This window comes from Schistocerca serialis, chromosome 7 (genome assembly GCF_023864345.2).
Source record: "Schistocerca serialis cubense isolate TAMUIC-IGC-003099 chromosome 7, iqSchSeri2.2, whole genome shotgun sequence".
In the NCBI taxonomy this organism is placed as follows: domain Eukaryota; kingdom Metazoa; phylum Arthropoda; class Insecta; order Orthoptera; family Acrididae; genus Schistocerca; species Schistocerca serialis.
The window spans coordinates 49,637,308-49,664,046 of NC_064644.1; the positions used below are offsets into that span (position 1 = coordinate 49,637,308).

The 26,739-nt window shown below is 41.2% G+C and overlaps 1 protein-coding gene across 3 annotated transcripts in view; it reads left to right on the forward strand.

Moving 5' to 3' along the window:
• Nucleotides 1-26,739, forward strand: part of LOC126412680 (protein lethal(2)k10201) — a 101,554-nt gene that overhangs the window by 16,171 nt on the left and 58,644 nt on the right. For all 3 annotated transcript variants that reach the window (XR_007575329.1, XM_050082386.1, XM_050082385.1), the window contains exon 2: nucleotides 19,569-19,720. Coding sequence is in view for 2 of the 3 variants with exons in the window: in XM_050082386.1 (XP_049938343.1) it covers nucleotides 19,572-19,720 (149 nt within the window). In the remaining variant the exon portion in view is untranslated. The remainder of the gene's footprint in view (nucleotides 1-19,568; nucleotides 19,721-26,739) is intronic.

Here is a 26,739-nt window from a genome sequence, read left to right on the forward strand (position 1 = left end):
AGCTTATTGTTATTTTGGATTCTGCGTGATTAATGTTTAAACACCTTTCCTTACCTTGGCAGCATCCTGTCATCAAGTGCAAATATAGATTTGGAAATTCAATATAGAATTAATCTCATGTTGGAGCATCTGTTCCCAGACTGAGATGTCAAGTATTTGATAATTATGATGTCAATGCTGCAAGAAAAATCCTCGTATACAATTCATTTGTAATTTCCACCATCCATTTATGGCTTTGAATCCTGGACATGTTACAGATGGCGTCTAAAAGCTGGAGCACTATCACCAGTGATTCTGCATAAAATAAGTCTAGATAAAGCACAAATGTCAGCATCCTTGAAGAGGCACATATAACCAATATAGAAGCAATGGTTTTAAGATGGCAGTTACTAAGGGCGGGGCATGTAGTTCCCGTGCCAAATAATCGTGTTCCCAAACAAGTGTATTACTTTGGGTTAAGGGTAGATGAGATATAAGTAGGAGGTCGTAGGAAACCATCTAAGGACATAATTAAACCTAAAATGAAGATGTAATTATTTAATTGGATAGATAAAAAATCTAATCGCCAAGCGGTGGGAGAACACAAACAGGAAAGACTGTTGTGATTGGCAAACGTTTGGAGCCAGTGGCTCATTTTTCAGGCAGAAGGGTTAAAGGGGAAGGAAGAAGGGTCAAGGAAAAGGACTGGAGAGGTCTAGGAAAAGGGGTAGATTTTGGGAAAGTCACTCAGAACTATGGGTCTGGGGAGACTTACCGTACTGGATGAGAAGGAAAGACTGATTGTTGGGGACTGCGTCAGACGAGATTTGAAAACCTGAGATCTTAAAGATGGAAGACAGGGTAATATGCAAGAAAGAGATTACTAGTAAAACATCGCGCACAAGTTAATAAGAGTGAGAAGCTCAGTGCATTGTACATAACAGAGGCGGGAGGGGGCGGAGAAAAATAGCCGGGACAATGGAAGATGTACAAAATTAAAACGGAGTGAAGCAAAGAGTAGTTACAGTGAAGAAAAGCTGTGACAGAAGAAATTAATGTAAATTAAGGCCAGGTGGGTGGCGAGACATGTTGAAGAGCTAGTTCCCACCTGCGGAGTTCTGAGAAACTGGTGTGTGGGGAAAGAAAGAATCCAGATGGCACCTGTGGTGACACAGACGCTGAGGTCACAAATGTCATGTTGTAGAGCATGCTCTGTGACAGGATATTACGAGTTGCTAGTGTATACCTCTGCCTATGCCCATTCATCCTAATTGATAATATGGTGATAGTCATGCTGACGCAGAAGGCTAAACAGTGTTTACATAATAATTGGTATATGATATATGTTGTTCGCAAGTGGCTCTGCCTTTGCTAGCATACGTTTTGTCAGTTACAGGCTATTGTGGGTGGTGGTAGGAGGATGCATAGCGCAAGTCCTGCAGCGGGGACAGTCACAGGAATAGGAGCCATAGGGTAGGGAGCTGGGTACAGAAGGAGCATACGGTCTGACAAGAATATTGCAGAGATTGGGGGGGTGATGGAAAGCTATTCTAGGTGTGGTGGGCAAAATTTGAAACAGAATGGATCTCATTTCAGGGCATGATTTTAGGAAATCATGACCCTGTCGAAATAGCTGATTTACACATTTCAGACCATGATAATACTGAGATGTGCTCCAAAGCTGTTTTTTTGAGAGATCAGCAGTACCAGGGTTTGTTGTGATGGCCTGGGAAATCTGCTTTTTAACTAAGCTGGTGGGGTAATTACGTGCAGTGAAGGCTGAGGTCAGAATGGTGGTGTATTGCTGTAAAGAGTTTCCACCCAAACAAATACGTTTGTCTCGTGTGCCAAGGCTGTATGGGAGGGAATATTTGACATGGAATGTATGGCAACTGTCAAAATGTAAGTACTATTGTTTGTGGTAGGTTTAATGTGGATGGAAGTGTGCAGCTGGCCTTCGGTGAGGACAAGATCAACATCTACATCTACATCTAAATCTACATGGATACTCTGCAAATCACATTTAAGTGCCTGGCAGAGGGTTCATTGAACCACCTTCACAATTCTCTATTATTCCAATATTGTATAGCGCGTGGAAAGAATGAACACCTATATCATTCCGTACGAGCTCCGATGACCCTTATTTTATCATGGTGATCATTCCTCCCTATGTAGGTCGGTGTCAACAAAATATTTTCGCATACGGAGAAGAAATTTGGTGATTAGAATTTCATGAGAAGATTCCATCGCAGCGCTAAACGCCTTTCTTTTAATGATGTCCAGCCCAAATCCTGTATCATTTCCGTGACACTCTCTCCCATATTTCGCGATAATACAAAATGTGCTGCCTTTCTTTGAACTTTTTCGATGTACTCTGTCAGTCCTATCTGGTAAGGATCCCACATCGTGCAGCAGTATTCTAAAAGAGGAAGGACAAGCGTAGTGTGGGCAGTCTCCTTAGTAGGTCTGTTACATTTTCTAAGTGTCCTGCCAATAAAAGGTCTTCGGTTAGCCTTCTCCACAACATTATCTAAGTGTTCCTTCCAATTTAAGTTGTTCGTAATTGTAATACCTAGGTACTTAGTTGAATTTACGGCTTTTAGATTAGACTGATTTATCACATAACCGAAGTTTAACAAGTTTCTTTTAGCACTCATGTGGATGACCTCAAATTTTTTGTTATTTAGGGTCAATTGACACTTTTCGCACCATTCAGATATCTTTTCTAAATTGTTTTGCAGTTTGTTTTCATGTTCTGATGACTTTATTAGTCGATAAACGACAGCGTTGTCTGCAAATAACCGAATACGGCTGCTCAGATTGTCTACCAAATTGTTTATATAGATAAGGAACAGCAAAGGGCCTATAACACTGCCGTGGGGAATGCCAGAAATCACTTCTGTTTTACTCGATAACTTTTTGTCAATTACTACGAACTATGATCTCTCTAACAGGAAATCACAAACCCAGTCACATAACTGAGATAGTATTCCATAAGTATGCAATTTCACTATGATCCACTTGTGTGGTACAGTGTCAAAAGCCTTCCGTAAATCCAGAAATACGGAATTGATCTGAAATCCCTTGTCAATAGCATTCAACACTTCAAGTAAATAAAGAGCTAGTTGTGTTTCACAGTAATGATGTTTTCTAAACCCATGTTGCCTGTGTGTCAATAGACCATTTTCTTTGAGGTAATTCATAATGTTTGAACACAATGTATGTTCCAAAATCCTGCTGCATATCGACGTTAACAATATGGGCATGTAATTTAGTGGATTACTCCTACTGCCTTTCTTGAATATTGGTGTGACCTGTGCAACTTTCCAGTCTTTGGGTACGGATCTTTCGTCGAGCGAATGGTTGTATATGATTGTTAAGTATGGAGCTAATGCATCAGCATACTCTGAAAGGAGCCTAATTGGTATACAGTCTGGACCAGAAGAGTTGATTTTATTAAGTGATTTGAGTTGCTTCACTACTCCAAGGATATTTACTTCTATGTTACTCATGTTGGCAGCTGTTCTCGATTTGAATTCTGGAATATTTCCCTAGTCTTTTTTTGTGAAGGCATTTCGGAAGGAAGTGTTTAGTAACTCTGCTTTGGCAGCACTGTATCTCCATTGCCATCACTCAGAGAAGGCATTGATTGTTTCTTGCTGCTAACATACTTCACATACGATCAGAATCTCTCTGGCTTTTCTGCCAGGTTTTGAGACAAAGTCTCATTGTGGAAACTGTTATAAGCATCTTGCATTGAAGTCCGCACTAAATTTCGAGCTTCTGTAAAAGATCGCCAATCTCTTTGTGCAACAATTGTCTAACCCGTTTTGTGTACCAAGGTGGATCAGCTTTGTCATTTGTTAATTTATTTGGTATCAATCTCTCAATTGCTGCCGATACTATTTCTTTGAATTTAAGCCACATCTGGTCTACACTTATATTATTGATTTGGATTGAGCGGAGATTGTCTCTCGGGAAGGCGTCAAGTGAATTTTTATCTGCTTTTTTGAATAGGTATTTTTTTCGCTTATTTTTCGAGGATTTGGGGATTACAATATTCAGTCTCGCTACAACAACCCTGTGTTCACTAATCCCTATATCGGTTTTGATGCTTGTTATTAACTCAGGATTATTTGTTGTTAAGAGTTCAAGTGTGTTTTCACAATGGTTTACTATTCGCGTGGGCTCGTGAACTAACTGCTTCAAATAATTTTCAGAGAATGCATGTAGCAAAATTTTTGATGATATTTTATGCGTACCTCCAGAATTAAACATGTATTTTCGCCAACATATTGACGGTAAATTAAAGTCACCACCAACTATTATCGTACGAGTCGAGTACGTGTTTGAAATCAAACTCAAGTTTTCTTTGAACCTTTCAGCAAGTGCATCATCTGAACTGGGAGGTCAGTAAAAGGATCCAATTATTATTTTATTCCGGTTGCCAACAATGACTTCTGCCCATACTATGAGGGTTGTTTTTTAAGTAAGGGCCGTTTTTATTTTTAAAAAAAGATACAAATACTTTTGTAAAAAAACTTTTATTTTCTGATTCTACACACTTTTACCTATTTTTCTACATAGTTGCCTTGTTTATTTAAGCACTTGTCATACCGTACAACTAAGTTTTTAATTCTCTCTTCAAAGAATTCGGCCGCCTGCTCCGACAGCCAAGAGTTCATGGCCGCTTTCACTTCATCGGCGTCATTGAAGCGCTGCCCGCCAAGATGGTGTTTCAGGTACCGGAAAAGGTGAAAATCGCTAGGAACGAGGTCAGGGCCGTATGGTGCATGGTCCAAAACTTCCCAGCCAAAAGAATCAATCAAATCCTGAGTTTTTTGAGAGGTGTGAGGCCTAGCATTATCATGCAGGAGCAAAACTCCTTTTGTCAGCATGCCGCGCCTTTTGTTTTGAATTGCTCTGCGGAGCTTCTTTAGAGTTGCACAATAGGCATCTGAGTTGATTGTCGTTCCTCGTGGCATAAAGTCCACTAGCAAAACACCGCGCCGGTCCCAGAACACAGTTGCCATAATCTTGCGATTTGACAGCGTCTGTTTGGCTTTGACCTTGACGGGTGAGGTTGTGTGTCGACATTCCATCGATTGTCAGTTGCTTTCAGGAGTGATATGGGTTACTCGTGTTTCATCTCCAGTGACAATTTGACTCAACGTGTCATCCCCTTTATCCTCGTAACGAATCAAAAAGTCCAATGAAGTGGCAAATCTCTTCCCTTTGTGGTCCTCTGTGAGGAGTCTGGGTACCCACCGAGAACACAGTTTTTTAAAGTTTAGGTTTTCAGACACAATTTTGTACAGAACTGATCTTGAAACTTGTGGAAATTCCAAAGAAAGAGTGGAAATTGTGAATCTTCTGTCCTCACGAATCTTTGTTTCGACTGCAGCCACCAAGTCATCAGTGATCACAGAGGGCCGGCCTGAGCGTTCTTCGTCATGGACGTTTTGACAGCCATTTTTAAGCTCTCTAACCCATTGACGCACTTTACCTTCACTCATTGCATTCAAGCCATAAACTTCTGTTAACTGACGATGAATTTCTGCAGCTGATAGGCTTCTTGCGGTCAAAAAACGTATCACTGACCGTATCTCACACGCGGCAGGCGATTCAATAATCGTAAACATTATAAAGTAGCACAGCAATGCGTACACGTCAGCTACAGAGCTGCAACTTGCGTCAGTGTGAGCGGGAAGGATGCCGGCAAGTAGCGCAGTGGCTTGTTGCGGCGTCCGCGCTAACTACGGGACTATACGTGCGGACGGCCCGTACTTAAAAAACAACCCTCGTAACTCACAGGAAGTATCTACTTCAATTTTTTAACAAGTTAAACTACTTCTAACAGCAACAAACATGCCACTGCCAACCGTGTTTAGCCTATCCTTGCGGAACACCGTTACGATCTTCACAAAAATTTCGCCTGAGCTTATATCTGGCTTTAGCCAGCTTTCAGTGCCTACAACGATTTGAGCGTCGGTGCTTTCTATTAGCGCTTGGAGCTCTTGGTACTTTCCCAACAAAGCTATGACAGTTTACAACCGTTATACCAATTGTTCCTGTATCTATGTTCTTCCTGTGTTCAGCCTGCACCCTTTGTGACTGAAGCCCTTCTTGTGTTTTCTCGAGGCCCTCTAAACTAAAAAACCGCCCAGTCGACACAACACAGCCCTGCTACCCATGTAGCCGCCTCTTGCGTAAAGTGGACACCTGACCTATTCAACGGAAACCGAAACACAACCATCCTTTGTGGCAAGTCGAGGTATCTGCAGCCTACACGGTTGCAGAATTGTCTGAGCCCCCCATATAAACAGCCAACATACAGCAATTGGTAGGAGGAAGTCCAGAAGAGAAAGGACAAAATGGAAGAATAGAAGCTGCTCCATCTGGGAATATCTGTTACCACTGCAGCAAACTGTGTACCTCTCGCATCAGACTTTACAGTCACCACTAGACTCACAGATGATTGGAAGACGAAGCTACTCGACTGCAAGAGTTTGCAATAAATGAGCATTTGAAAAAAGTAATAAGAGTCTAATCTAAATATTAACAAAAGAAGAGACTGAAATGCCACATAATTGCAAGTGGTCCACTTAACACCCTACAGGAGGTGAACTGAATCTTGCTGTGGGTCAATTGAACCATGCAGGGAGTTAACTGAACCATTGTCATTAACTGGTACACTTTCAGAAAAGTAATACACATCATAGGAACCAATGACTGCCTGACATGAAATACAACATAATTTCATTCTCATTTATTTGTTATTGCAGGAAACATGAAGTTCATGCATTACAATTAGTCATGATAACAATAAGATAAGTTGAATCATAATATGAGATAAATAAGATACAAATAAAGAGTTGCACTGTGCTCACAATCGAGACATGCAAGGTATCAAATGAAAACTAATAACAATACTTGCAATTAGAGCTCATTGAGACAATAGGAACATTTTAATATAAGACAACTTTTGAGCTTGGTTTTAAATTTTGAACATTCAAGATCCTTCAGGTATCTTGGTGATTTATTATAAGAGGTTGCTCCTTTCACATATGGGACATCTTCCATGCTGGATGATGTTGCATTACTTGCTTGAATAATCTATTATCATCCATTTATTGGTGATAACATAGCTACCAGGCAGGTCTTGACAGAGGAGTGAATGAAGTGTGTGCCACATTGTAGGGGAAGTATAGCACTAAACGTGTTGTAAAGCCTGCTTTCCTATATGAGGAAACCCTGAAAACAAACCATTTTAACTTGGAGGTAGCCCCATTTCTGGATATGCTCTGCATATCAGGTCAAAGGACATTTATAATTACTAACATTTGTCACAAAGAACTGGATGGACTAAAGAAACAATTAAGGTCAGTTAGTGAGAAGCCAACAAAACACTTTGTGGTACTGAAGTTGTGCTGAGGAGTGGGTTTTGGATACTTCTACATCAGTTAACTGCAGATCACTGCACAAAGTGTGTGTTACCATATTTTTGAGTGTACTTTGTATTATGGTTTATTCTTATCCATTCATGGATGGAGCATGAAAAGAACGACTGTGTGAGCTGCGCAATCTATACGGGATAGGTACATAGGGGACTGAGGAATATTTATACGTGGCTCAGTCACATTAATGTGACCACCACCTATGTTTAACATCAGGGTGCAATAAACACTCAAAAATGACAGGTGGCAGCACTATCACTGGAGGGTACACAAAGCGTATCACTGGGATCCAGAAAACAGTGCAGTTGTTGTCATAATGTGAAAACGGAGTGATTTATCTGATGTCCAAAAGGGTATGATCATTGGCTGTCAGGCCAGAGGGGGCAGGGGGGGGGGGGGGGGGAGCAGTTCCAAAATGTTTTTAATCAGTTCGTGTACTGCCGTGGTTGAAGTATATCGAGCATGACAAAATCGTGCTACCTAAAACCAGCACTGAGGCAACTGTGGGGCACCACAGTCCATAGGTGACAGGAGTGAATGACAGGCTTGAAGATGTCTGCAGGCTAATAGACATGGAACTATTGAGCAACAGTTACCCAGATGAACCAAAGAGCTACTAACAGTGTCTCCTCAATGACTGTGGCAACAGGCGCCTGGTTTGTGCACCCACGGTGACTGCTGTTCCTCGGCGACAAAGGATGGTATTTGCATGCCGATACTGCAACTGCACATCCACTTGAGTGCCAACACGTAGCTTTTTCAGATGAATCACGTTTTATGCCCCATTGGATTGATGGTTGTTGGCGTGTATGGCGTGAAATGTCCAAATGCCAACAGTCTGCAACAATTGTTGGAAGTGTCCAAGCCGAAGGAGGTAGAGTTATGGTCTGGGGAATGTTTTCATGGCATTTCCTGGGTGATCTCATAATTCTGGAAGGCACAATGGATTAACACAAGTATGAATCTGTCCTCGGGGACTGTGTCCACCCCTACACGCCGTCTATTTTTCCTTGGCACCGTGGCATCTACTTGCAGAAGAGTACAACATTTCACACAGCTCACAGTGTATGTGCATGGTTTGGAGAGCACCAGAATGAGTTTACTGTATTCCTCTAACCAGCAGACACCCCAGCTTTAAACTCAGTCGAGAATCTGTGGGACCACTTCGATTGGGCTTTTCCTCACCATGGGTCCTCAACCGGGAAACCTAGTGCATCTGGCCAAGGCACTGGATTTGGCACGTTCCAGAACCTGACTTACGTTCTTCCTGCAGGTCTCGCAATGGTGTTCACTGCAAAATGTGGTTATTCAGGCTTTTGACAGGTGGGCACATTAATGTGACTGGGCGTTGTAGTTCTTCTCCTGAAGTGGTTTTTTTTCTGTGGGTGGGCTCTCACGAGACGAGGTGTACGTCATCTTTCTTTGAGCATTTGACAGTTAAGATTTTTCAACATTTCTGTCACACTTTCTCATCAGTCAAACAAATTTGTGACCATTTGCGCCACCTGTCTTCGTATTTGCACCACCTGTCTTCACGTATATTCTGTGTTCCCTTTTAGTCCAACAAGATATGGAATCCATACACTTGAACAGTTTTAAACTATATACTATGAAGTGTTTTGCTTGCAATCTCTTTTGTGGTCAAACTACAGTTTCTCGGTATCTTGCCAATGAATTGTAGCTAGCCATTTGCTTTACCTACCACTGAGCTTAATGGTTATTCCATTTGATATTTATACTCATAGTTAGTTCAAAAATTTTCTGTAACTTGACTAGCTCTTGTTGTGATTCATTTATCCGGTAGTCAAAAGATACCATGCTTCTGCATTTTCTAAGGTCCACAACTTTGCGAGTGTTTTTTATATAAACCTTTACACAAGGTTGATATTTTGTCAATCTAACTGGATATTACTGCAGTTTTATACATGGTGCAATTTTCTTGTAGAAAACTGCGTGTTTGAAAAATTTGAAATTGCAACTAATTCTATCTCCTAACTCATTAATCTATAATGTGAACAGTGAAGATCTATTACACTCCCAAATGGAACACCAGATATTACTTTGTGTGTCTAAATGACTTACCATCCAGGATTTGTACTACATCCCGCCTGTCAAGAAATTTTTCACCCAGTCCTGTAGGAACATATTTTTATTTATATGGTGTCAATGTGACACCGAATCAGAAGCTTTCAAAAACTCTAGAAACATCAAAGCACCATGATTTTCTCTGTCCATAGCATGTAGGATAATATATGTCAAGAGTTTGAATTAAGTTTTATGTGGTCATTGTTTTGGGAACTGATGTTGATTTCCATGTAGAAGGTTATTTTAGTCTATGAAGGTCATAATGTTTGAATTCAGAAATATTTCCAATTTACTACAAACAGATGTGAGTGGTATACAGTGGTAATGCTGTGGATCGGTTGTACTTCCTTTTTGTAGATGGGTTTGACCTGTGCTACTTTCAAATCACAGTGAACATCTCTCCGCTCAGGTGCTCAGGGGATCTGCAGTAAATAATGATCATGAGCGGAGCTGACTCACTCTCAAATTCTATACAGAACTTGACTGGGACTTCCATTGGACAATGGGATCTTATTGGGTTACAATGATTTAAGTGGTTTTCAACACAAGTAGTAGGTCATTTATCTTAGCAGCAGTAAGATTGATGGCTAAATTCTGTTGTTTTATTTATTCTAGAAGGAATAGAATGGAACATGACATGATGAACATAGCCTGTGTATGATTCATTTTTTTTCCACTAATAGTCGCCACTCAGAATAGAACAATACATAGTCAGAGCCATGATACAAAATGCTGATATTAAGTGAGGATCACTTTGAATGGCAAAAGCACTGTTTTTGTCTAAGCAAGCAAATAGGAAAGGAAGGCTGTAGGTTCTCAATTTGTACATAAGTGTTAATCCCATGGAGGTAGTGCATGTAACACTGCATTGCAGCTAGCGGATTAACGATGAGGAGCGGTGTGCAGGCCAGCCTGGATATGGGTTTTAGCTGGTTTCCCACATCACACTATGTGAATACTGAGTCAGTATGTATGTCCCACTTCACTTACACAACTCACGAACCTTAGAAAACTTTCACATGAATAACGATGTTTGCAGATAGTTTGGGGAACACACATTCCATGGGTGTGGGGGGAGGGGGGGGGCAGGGGACGGCAACAGGATGGGCATCAGGCCACCCCTTAAATTAATTGTGTCGTAATCCATTAATAACTGATAATGTGCCAATGCGGGCCAAAGTCACTAGAAAAAGAAGATTGGTTTGCATTTCAGTAGCTGCTGTACAGTAGATAGTTAGTGATGTTTGTGGTGACATCAACGACTTTATTAAAGTGTGTGTAAGGAAATAAAATGATTGTATGACATTGGACGGGGAGATCCAGTGTAGGGGAGGGTGAGCCACATGGCGCAAGTCTTTTTGTTTGCCACCACTTCGGCAACTCATCTGTCTTCGTGATGAAGATGAGATGAAAAGATTATGAAACACAAACACCCAGTCCCAGGGCAAAGAAAATCTCTGATCCGACTGGGAATCGAACTGAGGGCCCTGTGATGAAAAGGCAGTGATGCTAAGTACTAGACCATGAGCTGCATATTGTGTAAGGAAGATAATGTCAATAAAAAGTGGTTAAAAAAATGTGATATGAAATAGTGGAATGTTCACAATGGAATAACAACACTCAGTGTCACTCAGGACTGGAGCAAATTAATCACATTCTCTGCCAGGGTTTCCACTTCCTCTTGTTGTGCACTGAAATGAGGAATATTCTCCCTAGCCCTCCCACAACGGTATTCTGCCACCCAATGAATTTTTAATGCATGTCTTGAGATACATTTAAGTGTGATGATATAAATGGAACAATCCACACCAAACATATCATACATACAAACTACAGAAGTAGCTACCATATGACCCATATTATCGGTGATACGTTTATTATCCACATTTGACACGTCCACTCTTAACAAATTTTGTTCTCTGTAACAGGTAGCTTGTGGAAATGGGCAAAACCCAAAACTAGTCATTCAGGAAATTAATAGAAGTTTTGGTTTAAACATTTTACAAAACACCATTTCTTCAGTATTTTAGAGCTGCACGATGTAGCATACTGAAAAATCTACACAATAACAGTCTCCATCCCTACTCCACCCCTTCTCCCAACCCCTTGTCCCATGGCTCATATCCCTGCAGTAGATTTAGATGGAAGACCTGTTCCATTCATCCTGCCACTACCACCACATACTTCTGTCTTGTCACAGGCATCTCCTACCCCATCAAAGACAGGGCTACCTGTGAAAACAGCCATATGACTACAAACTAAGTTAACAGTGCCACTTTCTGCATGGACGTGACAACTAAGGAGCTTTCTGTTCACGTGAATGGCCACCGCCAAACTGTGACCAAAGGACAGCTGGGCCACGCACATGCTGAATATGCTGCGCAACACAATGTGTTTCACTTTAATGACCACTTCACAGCCTGCACCATCTGAATTCTTCCTATCAACACCAGTGTTTCTGAACTGAGCAGACGGGAATTCTTCCTAAAACATATTCTTCATTCCCATAATCCTCCTGACCTCAACCTTCACTAGTCCCTGTCCTCTACCTACCTATCCCTTTACCTGTTCCCACTCCTGCACTAAACACGTCTTCTATCCCACCATCGCACCTATTTGTCTTTTCCCCTCTCATCACCCCCCCTTCCCCCCCTCGCCCTCCCCCCTAGCATAGTGGCTTCCGTTTTTCTGCCAAGAAGACGGTCTGTATTAACTTCTGGCACTACAAAGAGTTTCTTCCACCGTCCTTACGACTCGGTCCCGTTGCTCTCCCATTCGTGAAGACAACAAAATTTTTAGGTCTTACATTTGACAGGAAACTTAGCTGGTCTCCACATGTGTCATATTTGGCTGCCCGTTGTACCCGTTCTCTAAATGTCCTCCGTGTTCTCAGTGGTATGTCGTGAGGAGCGGATCGAACCGTCCTACTTCGCCTATATCGGTCGATCGTCCGCTCCAAGCTGGATTATGGGAGCTTCGTATACTCCTCTGCACGGCCATCCATCTTACGCCGCCTCAACTCCATACAACATCGGGGTTTACGTCTTGCGATCGGAGCGTTTTATACTAGTCCCATCGAGAGTCTTCATGCTGAAGCTGGTGAATTGCCACTCACCTACCGGTGCGATATACTGCTTTGTCGGTATGCCTGTCGGCTACTGTTAATGTCCGACCACCCATCTTATCGTTCCTTTTTTGACAACTCTCTCGACCGTCAATACGGGTTGTATGTCTGTGCCCTGCTACACCCTGGAGTTCGCTTTCGTCGCCTCCTTCAACACCTTGATTTTTCACTCCCTGCAACCTTTCGAGTGGGCGAGAGCCACACGCCACCTTGGCTCCAGGCTCAGGCTCGCGTTCACCTTGACCTCAGCTCGCTCCCAAAGGAGGTTACCCCCGGTTCGGTATACCACTCCCGTTTTGTCGAACTTCGTTCGAAGTTCATTAATATAACCTTCATTTATACAGATGGCTCAAATACCGTCTCCATGGCCATTGTTCGGTCTTTACAGCTGAGCTCTTTGCCCTCTACCAGGCTGTTCTTTACATCTACCGCCACCGACAATCTGCTTATGTCATCTGCTCCGATTCCCTGAGCGCAGTCCAGAGCCTCAGTGATCCGTATCCGGTTCACCCTTTCGTGCACCGGATCCAATGCTCTCTTCAGCAGCTGGTGGACGACGGTTCTCCGGTTAGCTTTATGTGGGTTCCTGGCCATGTCGGTATCCCTGGGAACGAAGCTGCAGATGCCGCGGCCAAGGCTGTGGTCCTCCAGCCTCGGACAGCTTATTGTTGTGTCCCTTCATCAGATTGTAGCAGGGTCATTTGTCGGCGCATTTTATCGCTGTGGCATGCCGATTGGGCTGCACTTACGGACAACAAGCTTCGGACCTTGAAACCTCTTCCCGTGGCTTGGACGTCCTCCTCACGCCCTTCTCGGCGGGAGGAGGTCCTTTTGGCCCGGTTACGAATTGGGCACTGCCGGTTCAGCCATCGCCATCTGCTGACGGCTGCGCCGGCGCCGTTCTGCCCATGTGGGCAATTGCCGATGGTCCACCACATTTTAACGTCCTGTCCGGATTTTAACACACTGCGTCTTGATCTTGGCCTGCCATGTACTCTAGATGCCATTTTAGCGGATGACCCACGAGCAGCTGCTCGCGTTCTTCATTTTATCAACCTGACAAACCTCTCTAAGGACATTTGATTATGCTGTTTTTTTAATCCTATGGTCATTCTGTCTTTTATTGTGTTTTCCCTTTTAGTTGCTGTTTTAAACTTGTGCCTCGCGGTGCATTCCTAACGTAGTCTGGGCGCTAATGACCATTGAAGTTGTGCGCCCTAAAACCACAAAAAAAAAAAAAAAAAAAACCTAGCATAGTCAACGCATTATTGTAGCCACAAAGCCCACACCCACCACAGTAGTACGAGTTTATGTGCCAACTATCTCCATAGTTGATGAAGAGATTGAAGAAATGTATAATGAGATAAAAGAAATTATTCAGATAGTTAAGGTAGATGAAAGAAAATTTAATTGTGATGGGGGACTGGAATTGGATAGTAGGGAAGGGAAGAGAGGGAAAAATGGTAGGTCAATATGGACTGGGGGGAAAGGAATGAAAGACAAAGCCACCTGGTTGAATTTTGCACAGAGCATAATTTAATCATTGCTAACACTTGGTTTAGAAATAGTGAAAGTATGTTGTATATGTGTAAGATACCTGGAGACCCCAGAAGATTTCAGATTGATTATATAATGGTAAGACAGAGATTTCAGAACAAGATTTTAAACTGTAAGACATTTCCTGGGGCAGATGTGGATTCTGACCACAATTTATTGGTTATGAACTGTAGACTAAAACAAAAGAAATTGTAGAAAGGTAGGAAATTAAGCAGATGGTATCTGGATAAGTTGAGAAAACCGGAGATTGTAGGAGTGTTTCAGAGGGAGCATTAAGGAACGATTGACTAGAACAGGGGAAAGGAAGACAGTAAAAGACGAATGGGTAGTTTTGAGAGATGAAATACTGAAGGCAGTTGAGGATCAAATAGGTAAAAGGACAAGTCCTGGCAGAAATCTTTGGGTGACATAGGATATATTGAAATTAACTGGCGAAAGGAGAAAATGCAGCAGGCAAAAAGGAATGTAAATGTCTAAAAAATGAGATTGACAGGACGTGTGAAATGGCTAAGCAGGAATGGCTAGAGGACAAATGTAAGGGTTTAGGAGTGTATAAAACTAGGGGAAGGATAGGCCCTATCTACATAAAAATTAAAGCAGTCTTTGAAGAAAAGAGAAGTAGTGGTATGAATACCAAGAGCTCAGATGTATAACCAGTCCTGAGCAAAGAACGGAAAGCTGAAAGGTGGAAGGAATATATAAGGGCCTATACAAGGGAGAGATGAACTTGCAAGCAATGTAGTAAAAATGAAAGAGGACGTAGATTAAGATGAAACGGGACTCATGATACTGGGAGAAGACGTTGACAGAGCACTGAAAGACGTAAGTGGAAACAAGGCCCCAGGAGTAGATGACATTCCTTCAGACCTACTGTGATAGCCTTGGGGGAGCCAGCCATGACAAAACTTGTTCACCTGGTTACAAGATATATGAGACAAGCAAAATACTCTCAGATTTCAAGAACAATATAATAATTTCAATTCCAAAGAAAGCTGGTGCTGACAGGTGTGAATACTACTGAACTATCAGTTTAATAAATCATGGTTACAAAATACTAACACCAAATTCTTTACAGAAGAATGAAAAAATTGATAGAAGCCATCCTTGGGGAAGATCAGTTTGGATTGCGGAGAAATGTGGGCTCACGTGATGCAATACTGACACTATAACTTATCTTAAAACATAAATTAAGGAAAGGCAAACCTACATTTATAACATTTGTGGATTTGGCAGAAGTTTTGGACAGTGTTGACTGGAAACTCTGAAATTCTGAGCATAGCAAGGGTAAAATGCAGGGAGCAAAAGCCTATTTACAATGTGTACAGAAGCCAGACAGCAATTATAAAGAGTCGAGAGGCATGAAAAGGAAACAATGATTGAGCAGGTAGTGAGACATGGTTATAGCCTATCCCCGATGATATTGAATCTGTACACTGAGCAAGCAGTTAAGGAAACCAAAGAAAAATATGAAGATTAGGGAGAAGAAACAAAAACTTGGGGTTTGCCAATGACATTGTAATTCTGTAGGAGACAGCAAAGGAATTGGAAGAGCAGTTGAATGGAATGAACAGGATCTTGAAAGATGGATATAAGATGAACTTCAACAAAATTAAAATGAGGATAATGGAATGTAGCCTAATTAAATCAGGTGAAGCTGAGGGAATTAGATTAGGAAATGAGACACTTAAAGTAGTCGATGAGTTTTGCTATTTGGGCAGTAAAATAACAGATTATGGCCAAAGTAGAGAGGGTATAAGATGTATACTGGCACTGGCAAGAAAAGCATTTCTGAAAAAGAGACATTTGTTAATATTGAATATAGATTTAAGTGCTAGGAAGTCCTTTCTGAAAGTATTTGTATGGAGTGTAGCCATGTATGGAAGTGAAACACAGACGATAAACACTTAACACAAAAAGAGAATTGAAGCTTTCAAAATGTGCTACAGAAGAATGTTGAAGAAGATTAGGTGGGTCTATCACATAACTAATGAGGAGGTACTGAATATAATTGGGGAGAAAAGAAATTTGTCCCACAAATTTATCAAAGGAGCGATCGGTTGATAGGACACCAAGGGCTCACCAGTTTAGTATTGGAGGTAAGTGTGCGTGAAAAAAATCGTAGAGGGAGACCAAGAGATGAATACAAAAAGCAGATTGAGAAGAATATGGAATGCAGAAGTCATTTAGAGATGAAGAGGCTTGCACAGGATAGAGCAGCTTGGAGAGCTGCATCAAATCAGTCTTAAGAACTGAAGACAACAACAGCAACAACAACAACACCTCCACCTCCACCATGGACAATGCAATGGTCAGCACCTTCACTTAATGACCGAGAGCAGTGGCATTTGTGTTGAGCTGTCAGTACTAATAGGCGAGGAACACTGCATGAAATAACCACAGAAATCCATGTGGAACGTATGATGAATGTATCCGTTAGGACAGTTCAGTGAAATTTTGCTTTATTGGGCTATGGCATCAGATGACCGACAAAGTACCTTTCCTAACAGCATAACATCAACTTCAGTGCCTCTCCTGGGCTTGTGATCATATCAGTTGGACTCTAGAGAACTGAAAAACCATGACTTTGTCGGATAAGCCCCACTTTCAGTTGGTTAGAGCTGATGATAGGGTTCGAGTGTGCCACAGACCCCATGAAGCCATGGATCCAAGTTGTCAACAAGGGACTGAGCAAACAGATGGTGGCTCCATAATGGTGTGGGCTGCATTTACATGAAATGGACTAAGTCCTCTGGTCTAGCTGGACTGATGGTTAACTGGAAATGTTTACGTTCAGCTACTTGGAGACAATTTGCAGCCATTCATGGACTTCACATTCCCAGACAATGATGTAATTTTTATGGATGACAGTGTGCCTTGTCACAGGCCACAGTTGTTCACGGTGGATTTGAAGAACATTAATGACAATTCAAGCAAATGATTTGGCCTACATTGCCCGACATTAATCCCATCGAAAATTTATAGGTCACAATTGAGGGGTCAGTTAATGGACAAAATCCTGCATCAGCAACACTTTAGCAATTATGGATGGCTGTGGAGTCTGCATGGCCCAATATTTCTGCAGGGGCTTCCAACAATTTGTTGAGTCCATTCCACGTTGAGTTACTGCACTATGCTGGGAAAAATATTAGGAGGTATCCCATGATTTTTGTGACCTCAGTGTAAAGCATGTCGGGGGGGGGGGGGGGGGGGGGGATCCAGAAAACAGTGCAGTCATTGTCGTAATGTGGAAATGGAGAAATTTATCTGATGCCCAAAAGGGGGTGATCATTGGCTGTCAGACAGGGGGGTGGAAGCATTTCTGAAATGGCTAAGTTTGTAAACTATTCACATGCTGCCATGGTTAAATTGTATCATGCATGGCAAAATGGAGCTGTCCAAAACCGACGCCATGGTAATTATGGTGCGCATTAGGCTATAGATGCCAGTGGTGAATGACAGCTGCGGAGACGTGTACAGGCAAATAAACATGCAACTGTTGAGCAGCTGACTGCTCAGTTGAACCAAGGAGCTACCATCAATGTATCATCAACAACCGTTCAGCTAACATTGCTGTGTAGCTGTGTATGGGCCCTGGCAGCAGGCAGCTGGTTCATGTGTCCATGCTGACTGCTGTTTGTCAGCAGTGAAGGCTGGAATTTGCACTCCAGTACTGCAACTGGATGTCCACTGAGTGGTGACGGATGGCCTTTTCAGATGAAGCATGTTTTATGCTCTATCTGACAGATGAAATGTCTGAAAGTAAACACCCTGTGACAATTGTCGGAAGGATTCAGACTGGAAGAGGGAGCATTGTGATCTGAGAAATGTTTGTGTGGCATTTCCTGGGTGATCCTGTGATTCTGGAGGGTACAGTGGATCAACACAAGTATGCATCTGCCCGTGGGGACCATGTCCAGCCCTGTGTGCAGTTTGTTCTTCCTTGGCACGATGACATCTACCAGCAGGACAATCCAACTTGTTACACAGCTGGATGTTTACATCTGTGGTTTGAAGAGCACCAGGGTGAGTTTACCATACTTCTCTGGGCACCAGACTCCCCAGATTAAAACCCAGTCAAGAATCTGTGGGACCACCTCGATGAGGCTGTATGTGCCATGAACCTAAACCATAGCTGCCCACAACAGTGGATTCGGCATGGCTCCACTTCCCTGTCGGTACCTTCCGGAACCTCATTGACATTCTTCGTGAGTGCTTTACAGTTGTCACTGCAAAAGCTGGTGATTGAGGCCTTCGACAGATGATCACATTGATGTGACTGGACAGTGTATCTTGGAACATAATCTTTTCTCTGCCACGTGATGACTGGGTGTTGTGTGATGTCTTTAGGTTAGTTAGGTTTAAGTAGTTCTAAGTTCTAGGGGACTGATGACCATAGATGTTAAGTCCCATAGTGCTCAGAGCCATTTGAACCATTTGGAACATAATCAATCTCAGAAACAACACAGGTTTCCATCAGCTGTGTGTATTTTCTGTTTCTGTCTTTCAGCAATGTGCAATTTAAATCTCGGAACATAATCTCCTTCAGCTGGTGACAATAAGTATCTATTAGCATAGAAAATGACACCCTACAGTCAACTAGTGTCTGGACAGGTTGGTCTTGTTGTAATTTCCTGACGTGTGGCACCTATTTTCCATGGAGTATTGTCATGTGTATTTAGTTTTCTTTTTATTTCATTGACTGGGAGAGTGGCAGAAATCCCTTTATGGTAGCAGTTTTGACTGCTGTACATTGAAGGACAACTTTGACCAGTGGACAGTGATGGGCTTTTTCCCCACAGGTCAGTTGTAACTATCATCCATTGAGTGGCATGACATTGATGAGTCCTGCACTTAAGTTAAAAATATTAGTTACTTGGTGGTGGCCACCCAAACAGTTCTGTACCGATTCTGAGATTCTCCTCTTGCGACAACTGCCCAGCACCTTCCTGAGATTGACACATTCTTGTCTACCCTTAGCTTGCATCTTATGTCTCATACTGTCTCACTCCTTCTGGATTCTTTAATGGGTTAGCATGCTTTTGTCCACAGTCTTTGAAGCACTGAAGTTACTCTAGATAGATAGCTTGAAGCTGTAGACTTGCAGCATCACCAGGATCTTTTCACCGATTTGAAAACTTTGACTGTTGTTCAGTCTTCTGATCTAAACTCAACATTTATAATGCGAATAGCTGCTCACATTCCATGACAAGTGTTAGCGCTTTATTTGTGAAAGAAAATTAAAATTACTATTGATAGGCCACATTCAAGCAGTTTGTATTATCATTACAGCTTATTCGCCCATATGGCTTCATTCACAGAGTGAACTGTGTTTTCATTGGTAATATTTTTTGTACCTCTTCTCACAGGAAATGGAGAAGACATTTGAAGCACTTTCACAGGTTGCAGTGGGTCGACGATCTCCGGCGGATCCGTTCTTCTTACCAGGAGATGCAGTATGCAAAACATATAACAGGCTTGGTGTGTTTGATATTGATGATGAAGACCTGTGCCATGAAGTGTAAGTAATTTACCTTCCTTATATACATTATATTTTTACAATTAAACAGCAGTGAGGCAAAAAAAATTCAAATGTGGGCATGTTCAATGTGAATACATAGAGAAGTAGCTGTCTCAAGGCGAAATATAAGTTAGGACGTAAAAAATAACTATCACACACACACCCTCAACTTTCTTTGACTCCTGTTTCATTCTTCCATTGCTTGAAGAATTCTAGAATTTGTTTTGATAGTGCAACATCACTCGAAGCAATATAAGCTAGTTATTTGACGAGAAGAATGCTTTGAGAAGCATTACAGTACATAGGTAAAATTATGTAAACAGCATAGATGTAAGGGTTCCAATACATGGGTACAAACAATAATACAGCAAGTCATCTCATGTCAAACGAAAGGAGAAATTAATAGTAAATAGGCTCTTGGGTGGATGAGACAAGAACAAGGCATCAAAGAGAACTAAAGCAAGTAGCAAATACTAAAGGCAACTGAAATGGAAAACAACAGAGAGACAGCTTAAAGAATTCATCAACTGACCACGGCATAACAGCCCGGATAATTATAATGGACAAGAATTTTATTTCTCACTAGCCTGTCTTACAAAGAATCTTGTTCGTTCTTTCCTGGTCCTGCGCCCATCTTCTAATGATGTGTGCAGGTAAGACCTGTTCCACTCATTCATCAAGGCCATTATGCATTAGTTCTGTAGCTGATCTCTGAAAAATAAACGTGTGAAAGTAGCCATGTCAGTTACTGATGTTGCTGATTATCACCATACACGGCTTCTGAATATGCTGTCATCCATTCCCCATCCACATATTCTCCTTCCCTCCCTCCCTCCCATCCCCATGATTTTTCACTGAGGAGCAGCTTGCACGAAATACACAGATAGGAACGACCCAAGACGTGTCTTTTAATCCCACAATACTCATGGCCATGATTACCACTAGTCCCTGCTTATATTCCCATCACATTTCTTGTCCCATCACTCCTATTGCACAAGCTTCACATTATTTTCAGCCTTCCACTTGAGCTGGATTCGTTAGTCCATAGAACCTCATCGGTCTTGCTTTCTTATTGAACTCCCATTCTCTTTGGCTCTTCCTCTGCTCTTACTGGTTGTTTGTATCCTTTCTAGAATTCATACTGTTTCATCTTCAATATGAGAAAAGGATACAATATTCGTTCTGTAGAAATGTATATATTTACCTTAAAATTCTGAACTGTAGCACCTTTAATTGTAATTTGTTCATAGATCGCGAAGACACCACATGGTTTCCTCTGCAGTTGGATCTTGTGCTGAAAATCTAAATCTTAATCTGTTTCCAATTGTCTACCAATGATAAGAAAGTACTTCTTCTTCTTGTATTGGCAAGTATATGGCATCTTCTGATAAAAGTAGTTAACATTAAAGAACATCGCATTTACTGTTTGCATTCATACTTTCAACTTTGAAGTTACATGAACAAAATCTGATATTTGAATGAGAATGAACGATTTGACAGCTAACTCGTTGTTTCTGTTCGTGGTGATGTCATTCACATTGTCACACCACACTCTTTCTTGTAGGCGCACCATGCATCTCCAAGCTCAGAACTTGAAGCACAGAACAAATGGTATATCGTGCAGGTATGCAACTTGTGGCAAACTGGAATAGCCATCCTATCTTGAATACACATGGTGATCATATCTGTAGCAGTTTACATGCAAAAACAATGACAAAAACCTCCAAACAGTTTTTGGTTCCAAACTATTTAACTGATAAATGATTTCATCTATTTCAATCATCATTTGTCAGTTAGGTAAATGTTGGGTAACACGTCACTTTACCAGAGTGATACACTATGTGATCAAAAGTATCCAGACACCCCCTAAAAACATATGTTTTTCATATTAGGTGCATTGTTCTGCCACCTACTGCCAGGTACTCCACATCAGCGACCTCAGTAGCCATTAGACGTCGTGAGAGAGCAGAATGGGATGCTCTGCAGAACTCACGGACTTTGAACGTGGCCAGGTGATTGCGTGTCACTTGTGTCATATGTCTGTTCACCATATTTCCACACTCCTCAACATCCCTACATCCACTGTGTCCGATGTGGTAGTGAAATGGAAATGTGAAGGCACACATACAGTACAAAAGTGTACAGGTCGACCTCATCTATTAACTGACAGAGACCACCGACGGTTGAAGAGGCTCCTAATGTGTAATAGGCAGATATCTATCCAGACCATCACACAGGAATTCCAAACTGCATCAGGATACACTGCAAGTACTATGACAGTTAGGCGGGAGGTGAAAAAACTTGGGTTTCGTGGTCGAGCAGCTGCTCATAAACCACACATCACGCTGGTAAATGCCAAGCAATGCCTCGCTTGGTGTAAGGAGTGTAAACATTGGACAATCGAACAGTGGAAAAATGTTGTGTGGAGTAACCTATTGAGGTCCACAATGTGGCGATCCAATGGCAGGGTGTGGGTATGGCGAATGCCTGGTGAACGTTGTCTGTCATTGTGTGTAGTACCAACAGTAAAACTCGGAGGCGGTGGTGTTATGGTGTGGTCATGTTTTTATTGAAGGGAGCCTGCACCCCTTGTTGTTTTGCATGGCAGTATCACAGCACAGGTCGACATTGATGTTTTAAGCACCTTCTTGCTTCCCAATGTTGAAGAGAAATTTGGGGATGGCGATTGCATCTTTCAACACGATCAAGCACTTGTTCATAGTGCACGGCCTGTGGCAGAGAGGTTACACAACAATAACATCCCTGTAATGGGCTGGCCTGCACAGAGTCCTGACCTGATCTTATAGAACACCTTTGGGAGGTTTTGGAACGCCGACTTTGTTGCCAGGCCTCACCGACCAACATCGCTACATCTCCTCAATAGAGCACTACGTGAAGAATGGGCTGCCATTCCCCAAGAAACCTTCCAGCACCTGATTGAATGTATGCCTGTGAGAGTGGAAGCTGTCATCAGGGCTAAGGTTGGGCCAACACCATATTGAATTCCAGCATTACCGATGGAGTGCACCACGAACTTGTATGTCATTTTCAGCTAAGTGTCAGGATACTTTTGATCACGTAGTGTATGTTAAACTACATGTCCCCTCCCTTAGACAAATGATACTGTCACATCTATAAAAATAATAAGGAAATAACTGAATTAACACATGTATTTTTTTAATTCATCAGTTTTAAATTACTCTATTAACTGTGTTTTTATCATAAAGTGTTACATTGATTATTTGTTCAAACTGAAGTCAAATAAATATCAGTTCCTTTTATGACTGTAATGTTAGCTAACTTTGTCTGGAAGCTAGTGGGGTATTACTACATCTTGGATGATACTGTGAAAACAGGTGGAAGTATACAGACAAGAGAAGGGTTTGCACATTGGAACTGTTGGATTTGGAAAGGAGGAGGATAGAATGATACTCTTTAACATGGACCCTTTCTACTACACTGCAAAAGTTATCTCCATTAAGACACCACTATGGTGTGGCTCATGGATGTACATTACTTCGTAGAGATGGTCATGATGTCCCCTTCTCAATGCTGCCGCGTCTGCATTGTCCATGTGGCTCCTTATTGCCTAGGCATTGATTCCTCTGCTATTCTGGGAGCGAGAAAGGTGCGGGTGTTGATTATCACTAGACTAACAAAATGGTGATGCAGGATTCCATGGTTTGTTTAAAAAAAACACATATTTATTGCCAGAACTTGAAAACAACTACTCTCCACTGCGGCCAAAACTCAAGTGGCAGAAATCCCGTTGCTCACCAAAGATCACAGTCATAATGACAAAGAACATACATTTTCTGTATCGATTATTAATTGCAACACCTACCCTAAAATCATACAAAGTAAATGCTTTTCAAAACAATTTTAATTAGTGTATAGCATAACAAAATGGGCTATTTGTCAGTTCCATTACAATAGCCCCCCAAGAATTTTGTAAGTGTGAACATGCGAACAAATTTCTGACACCAGAATAATGGAACTGCCAAGAATGATTTTAAATAAATTAAAATTTTTAATAGGACTGTTTTCTTTGAATTTTGCTAACTTTCTGCCCATAGCAATTGGCATGACATTAGGTTTAACACTGAAATTGTGTTACAGAAAGTGAAAGAAAACATAAATTGTTAATTTTAAGGTAAATGAAATACAAAAGAAGATTTACAATTTTCACTTAGATGAGTCTATAATGTCGTAGCACTTAACATTGAATCATTGAAAGGTTGTAGTTTTTGAATATTGGTTTGTCTTACTTTCTTTTATTGACCACTTTACTGGCTATTCACAGTAATGTCCCACATTTTCCATCTGCACTTAGCTGTCCTCCTTTAATATGTTTGATTTCTGCTTGTACTGAAGCAAGTCCATTTCCACAGCTTAGCTGTTTGTATTGCTTCAGTGATTATAATGCCTTGTTATGTAAAAATCAAATACAGAGATCACCTTGTGGTTACATAATGTTTATATGTAAGTATATGGTTAGAATATGTAGTTATCCTTCTGGTAATGTGTATCTAGTGGGAGAAGTTTACAGGAATGTGTCTGAGTAATACTACATAGGTATGGACTGGTCCAAGAAGGATCCTTTAACTAACAATAAATTTAGTAAACTTGTAATACAAATGCATTAACAGATTGGATGTAAAATGTATTATTGCAAACTATAACCCTTACACCAAGGATAAACAAAAAATTAAATTGTTTTCAAAAGTAAAGCTACAGTCAGTCTGTTACAGGGGTTCATATCCACAGTAAAAGGGCAAGGGTAGAATCATGGTTGTTTGAATGTTTTTGGATGATATGTTTACATCAGAATTAGAAAATTATTACTGCCTGTGCTTTGCAGTGGTTGAGAAACAATATACAGTAATTCATGTGTTTACTTACAACGATTCTCCCCCTTGTTTAGTTGGATATTTCAACAACTTATGTGTGTAGTAATTAAGGGGAGTCGTACCGCCCTGTCTCGACAATGTTAAATTGGCTCTATAAATGTCCCATTATCTCAGGAACTGTTGAGTATATAAATGTGGTGTTTTTATCACATGTTCTCCCATGTTTTGTAACTGTATTGCTCTACAATCACTTTAAAATAATAACTGGAAAAAAGTTATGATTTTTTTCCCTAAACATATAATTTTTTGGTGTAAACTTTCACAATTTTAATTTCTTGAATTTTAACTATTATAGTAAATACTACTAAAGTAGAGCTACAACATCGTTCTACTATCTATGTTATGTGGTAAATAATTCATTGATGTGGATTCAGAAGTTTCTGAGAAAAAGGGGCTTTTATACTGAAAAATGTCATGTTGGGAAAATTGCGTTTAAAGAAAAAATTTTAATATACAGACAACTGATACATAAAAAATATGTTGGAATCTTCCTGGATGGTAGTCCTAATCTCCTCCTTCATCTTCCTCACCTAGTGCTGCCCTCCTTCTCTTGGATCTGGCTTCTTTTGACATATTGTTTGTTGCAATCTCTGCCTTCATGATTCGCAGTTGGTCCAAGTCCATCACACTTTTAGTGGTGTTGTAACTGTAATAACTTCAAGTTGGACAAATATATTTGTGAATGCCAAGATATTCCAAAACCTGTAGTCTTCCAGAATAGCCATCATTAAAAGTAAGAACAGCACCCAAAACACCAAGTTCAAAGACTGACCTTCCAACAAACAAATTTTTTGGTACCCTTGATCATGCAACATTGTTAAATGATTCATTTGCATTTTGTGTTTTGCCCTTGTGACACTTCTTCAACAGCTCTGGTTGGGCAAGATCCTGAAACACAGGTTTCATGGCAAGCATAACAGCATTTGGTATAGTAATTTTGTGCGAGAAAGTGTCTACTTTACCCTCCTCTTTTGCCCTCAAGTATGTACACCATTCAGTGGAATACAGGTTGTGTATTGGTTCAGCATCTGTAGACAGCTTGTGAAAATAAATTGCCCAGACAGCTCTCTTCATTCCATCTAAATTATTTCTGTTACTTCTAATAGCCGTATCGTAATATTGTGTAATCTGATCAATTTGTTTATCAGTCAGTCGACGTCTTATACTTAGACCATCATATAACTTGGTACTTCCCAATTGCTGCTTGAGTCTACGTAGTCTCGTGCCCATCCTCTTTTGCATATGATTAATGCACTCTAGTTTTGTAATTGACAAATCACCATAGGGTTTACTCTCCACCATTGCCTTATACGATCGTGAGTGTCCATCCCCAAGAAAACTCATGTAGCAAACAGCACGGTCATGCTGGGGACGTTGGAATATTTTCACTGCAGAAGCAACCTCCATCCTACCACTAGTTCCTTCATAGTTTCTCTGACAATCCATTTCATGCTTAGTTTACTTTTCAGTACTCTTGCTTGCCTACAACCCTGACAGTACATGGTCAACACATCAACATCCAACACTTTCCCATTGTCGATGCTGATAAAAGATGCACATGAATTCTTTGACTGGAAACCTCTTTTTTGCCAGGATCCATCAAATGATATTGCTATGTCAGAACTACAATTTTCTGCTACAGCCTGCTGTGCTGCTGTAGTCATTGACTCTATAGCACACACCTTGACACTACTTCTTACTATGGAGTTGTATTTGATAGATTTTGTAGGGGGACTAGGGAGGTTCAGCAAGCCACAAAGAACCTTACCAGCATAATGGCCTTTTCCTATGCATCTAACAAGGGGAGGCCGCCAATTGTGAAATTCAGATTCGATTAGTACTGCGCATAATAAAAGCTCATGGCCAGAGGTGTAATGTGGCAAAGCACCAAGATGCACTTCTCAGCCATTGTCGAGAAAATCGACAGTTAAAAGAAACCGTTGCGGTGAAATTTTCTCTATGATTAATCATTTTCGACAGCGTCGTGGCGCAGCGGTAAGCGCTCAGGTTCGTAATCCGAAGGTCGTCGGATCGAATCTCGTGCCATGCAACCTTTTTTTTTTTTTAGTATTTGTTTTTTGTAATTCAAATATGTGTGTAGACACACAC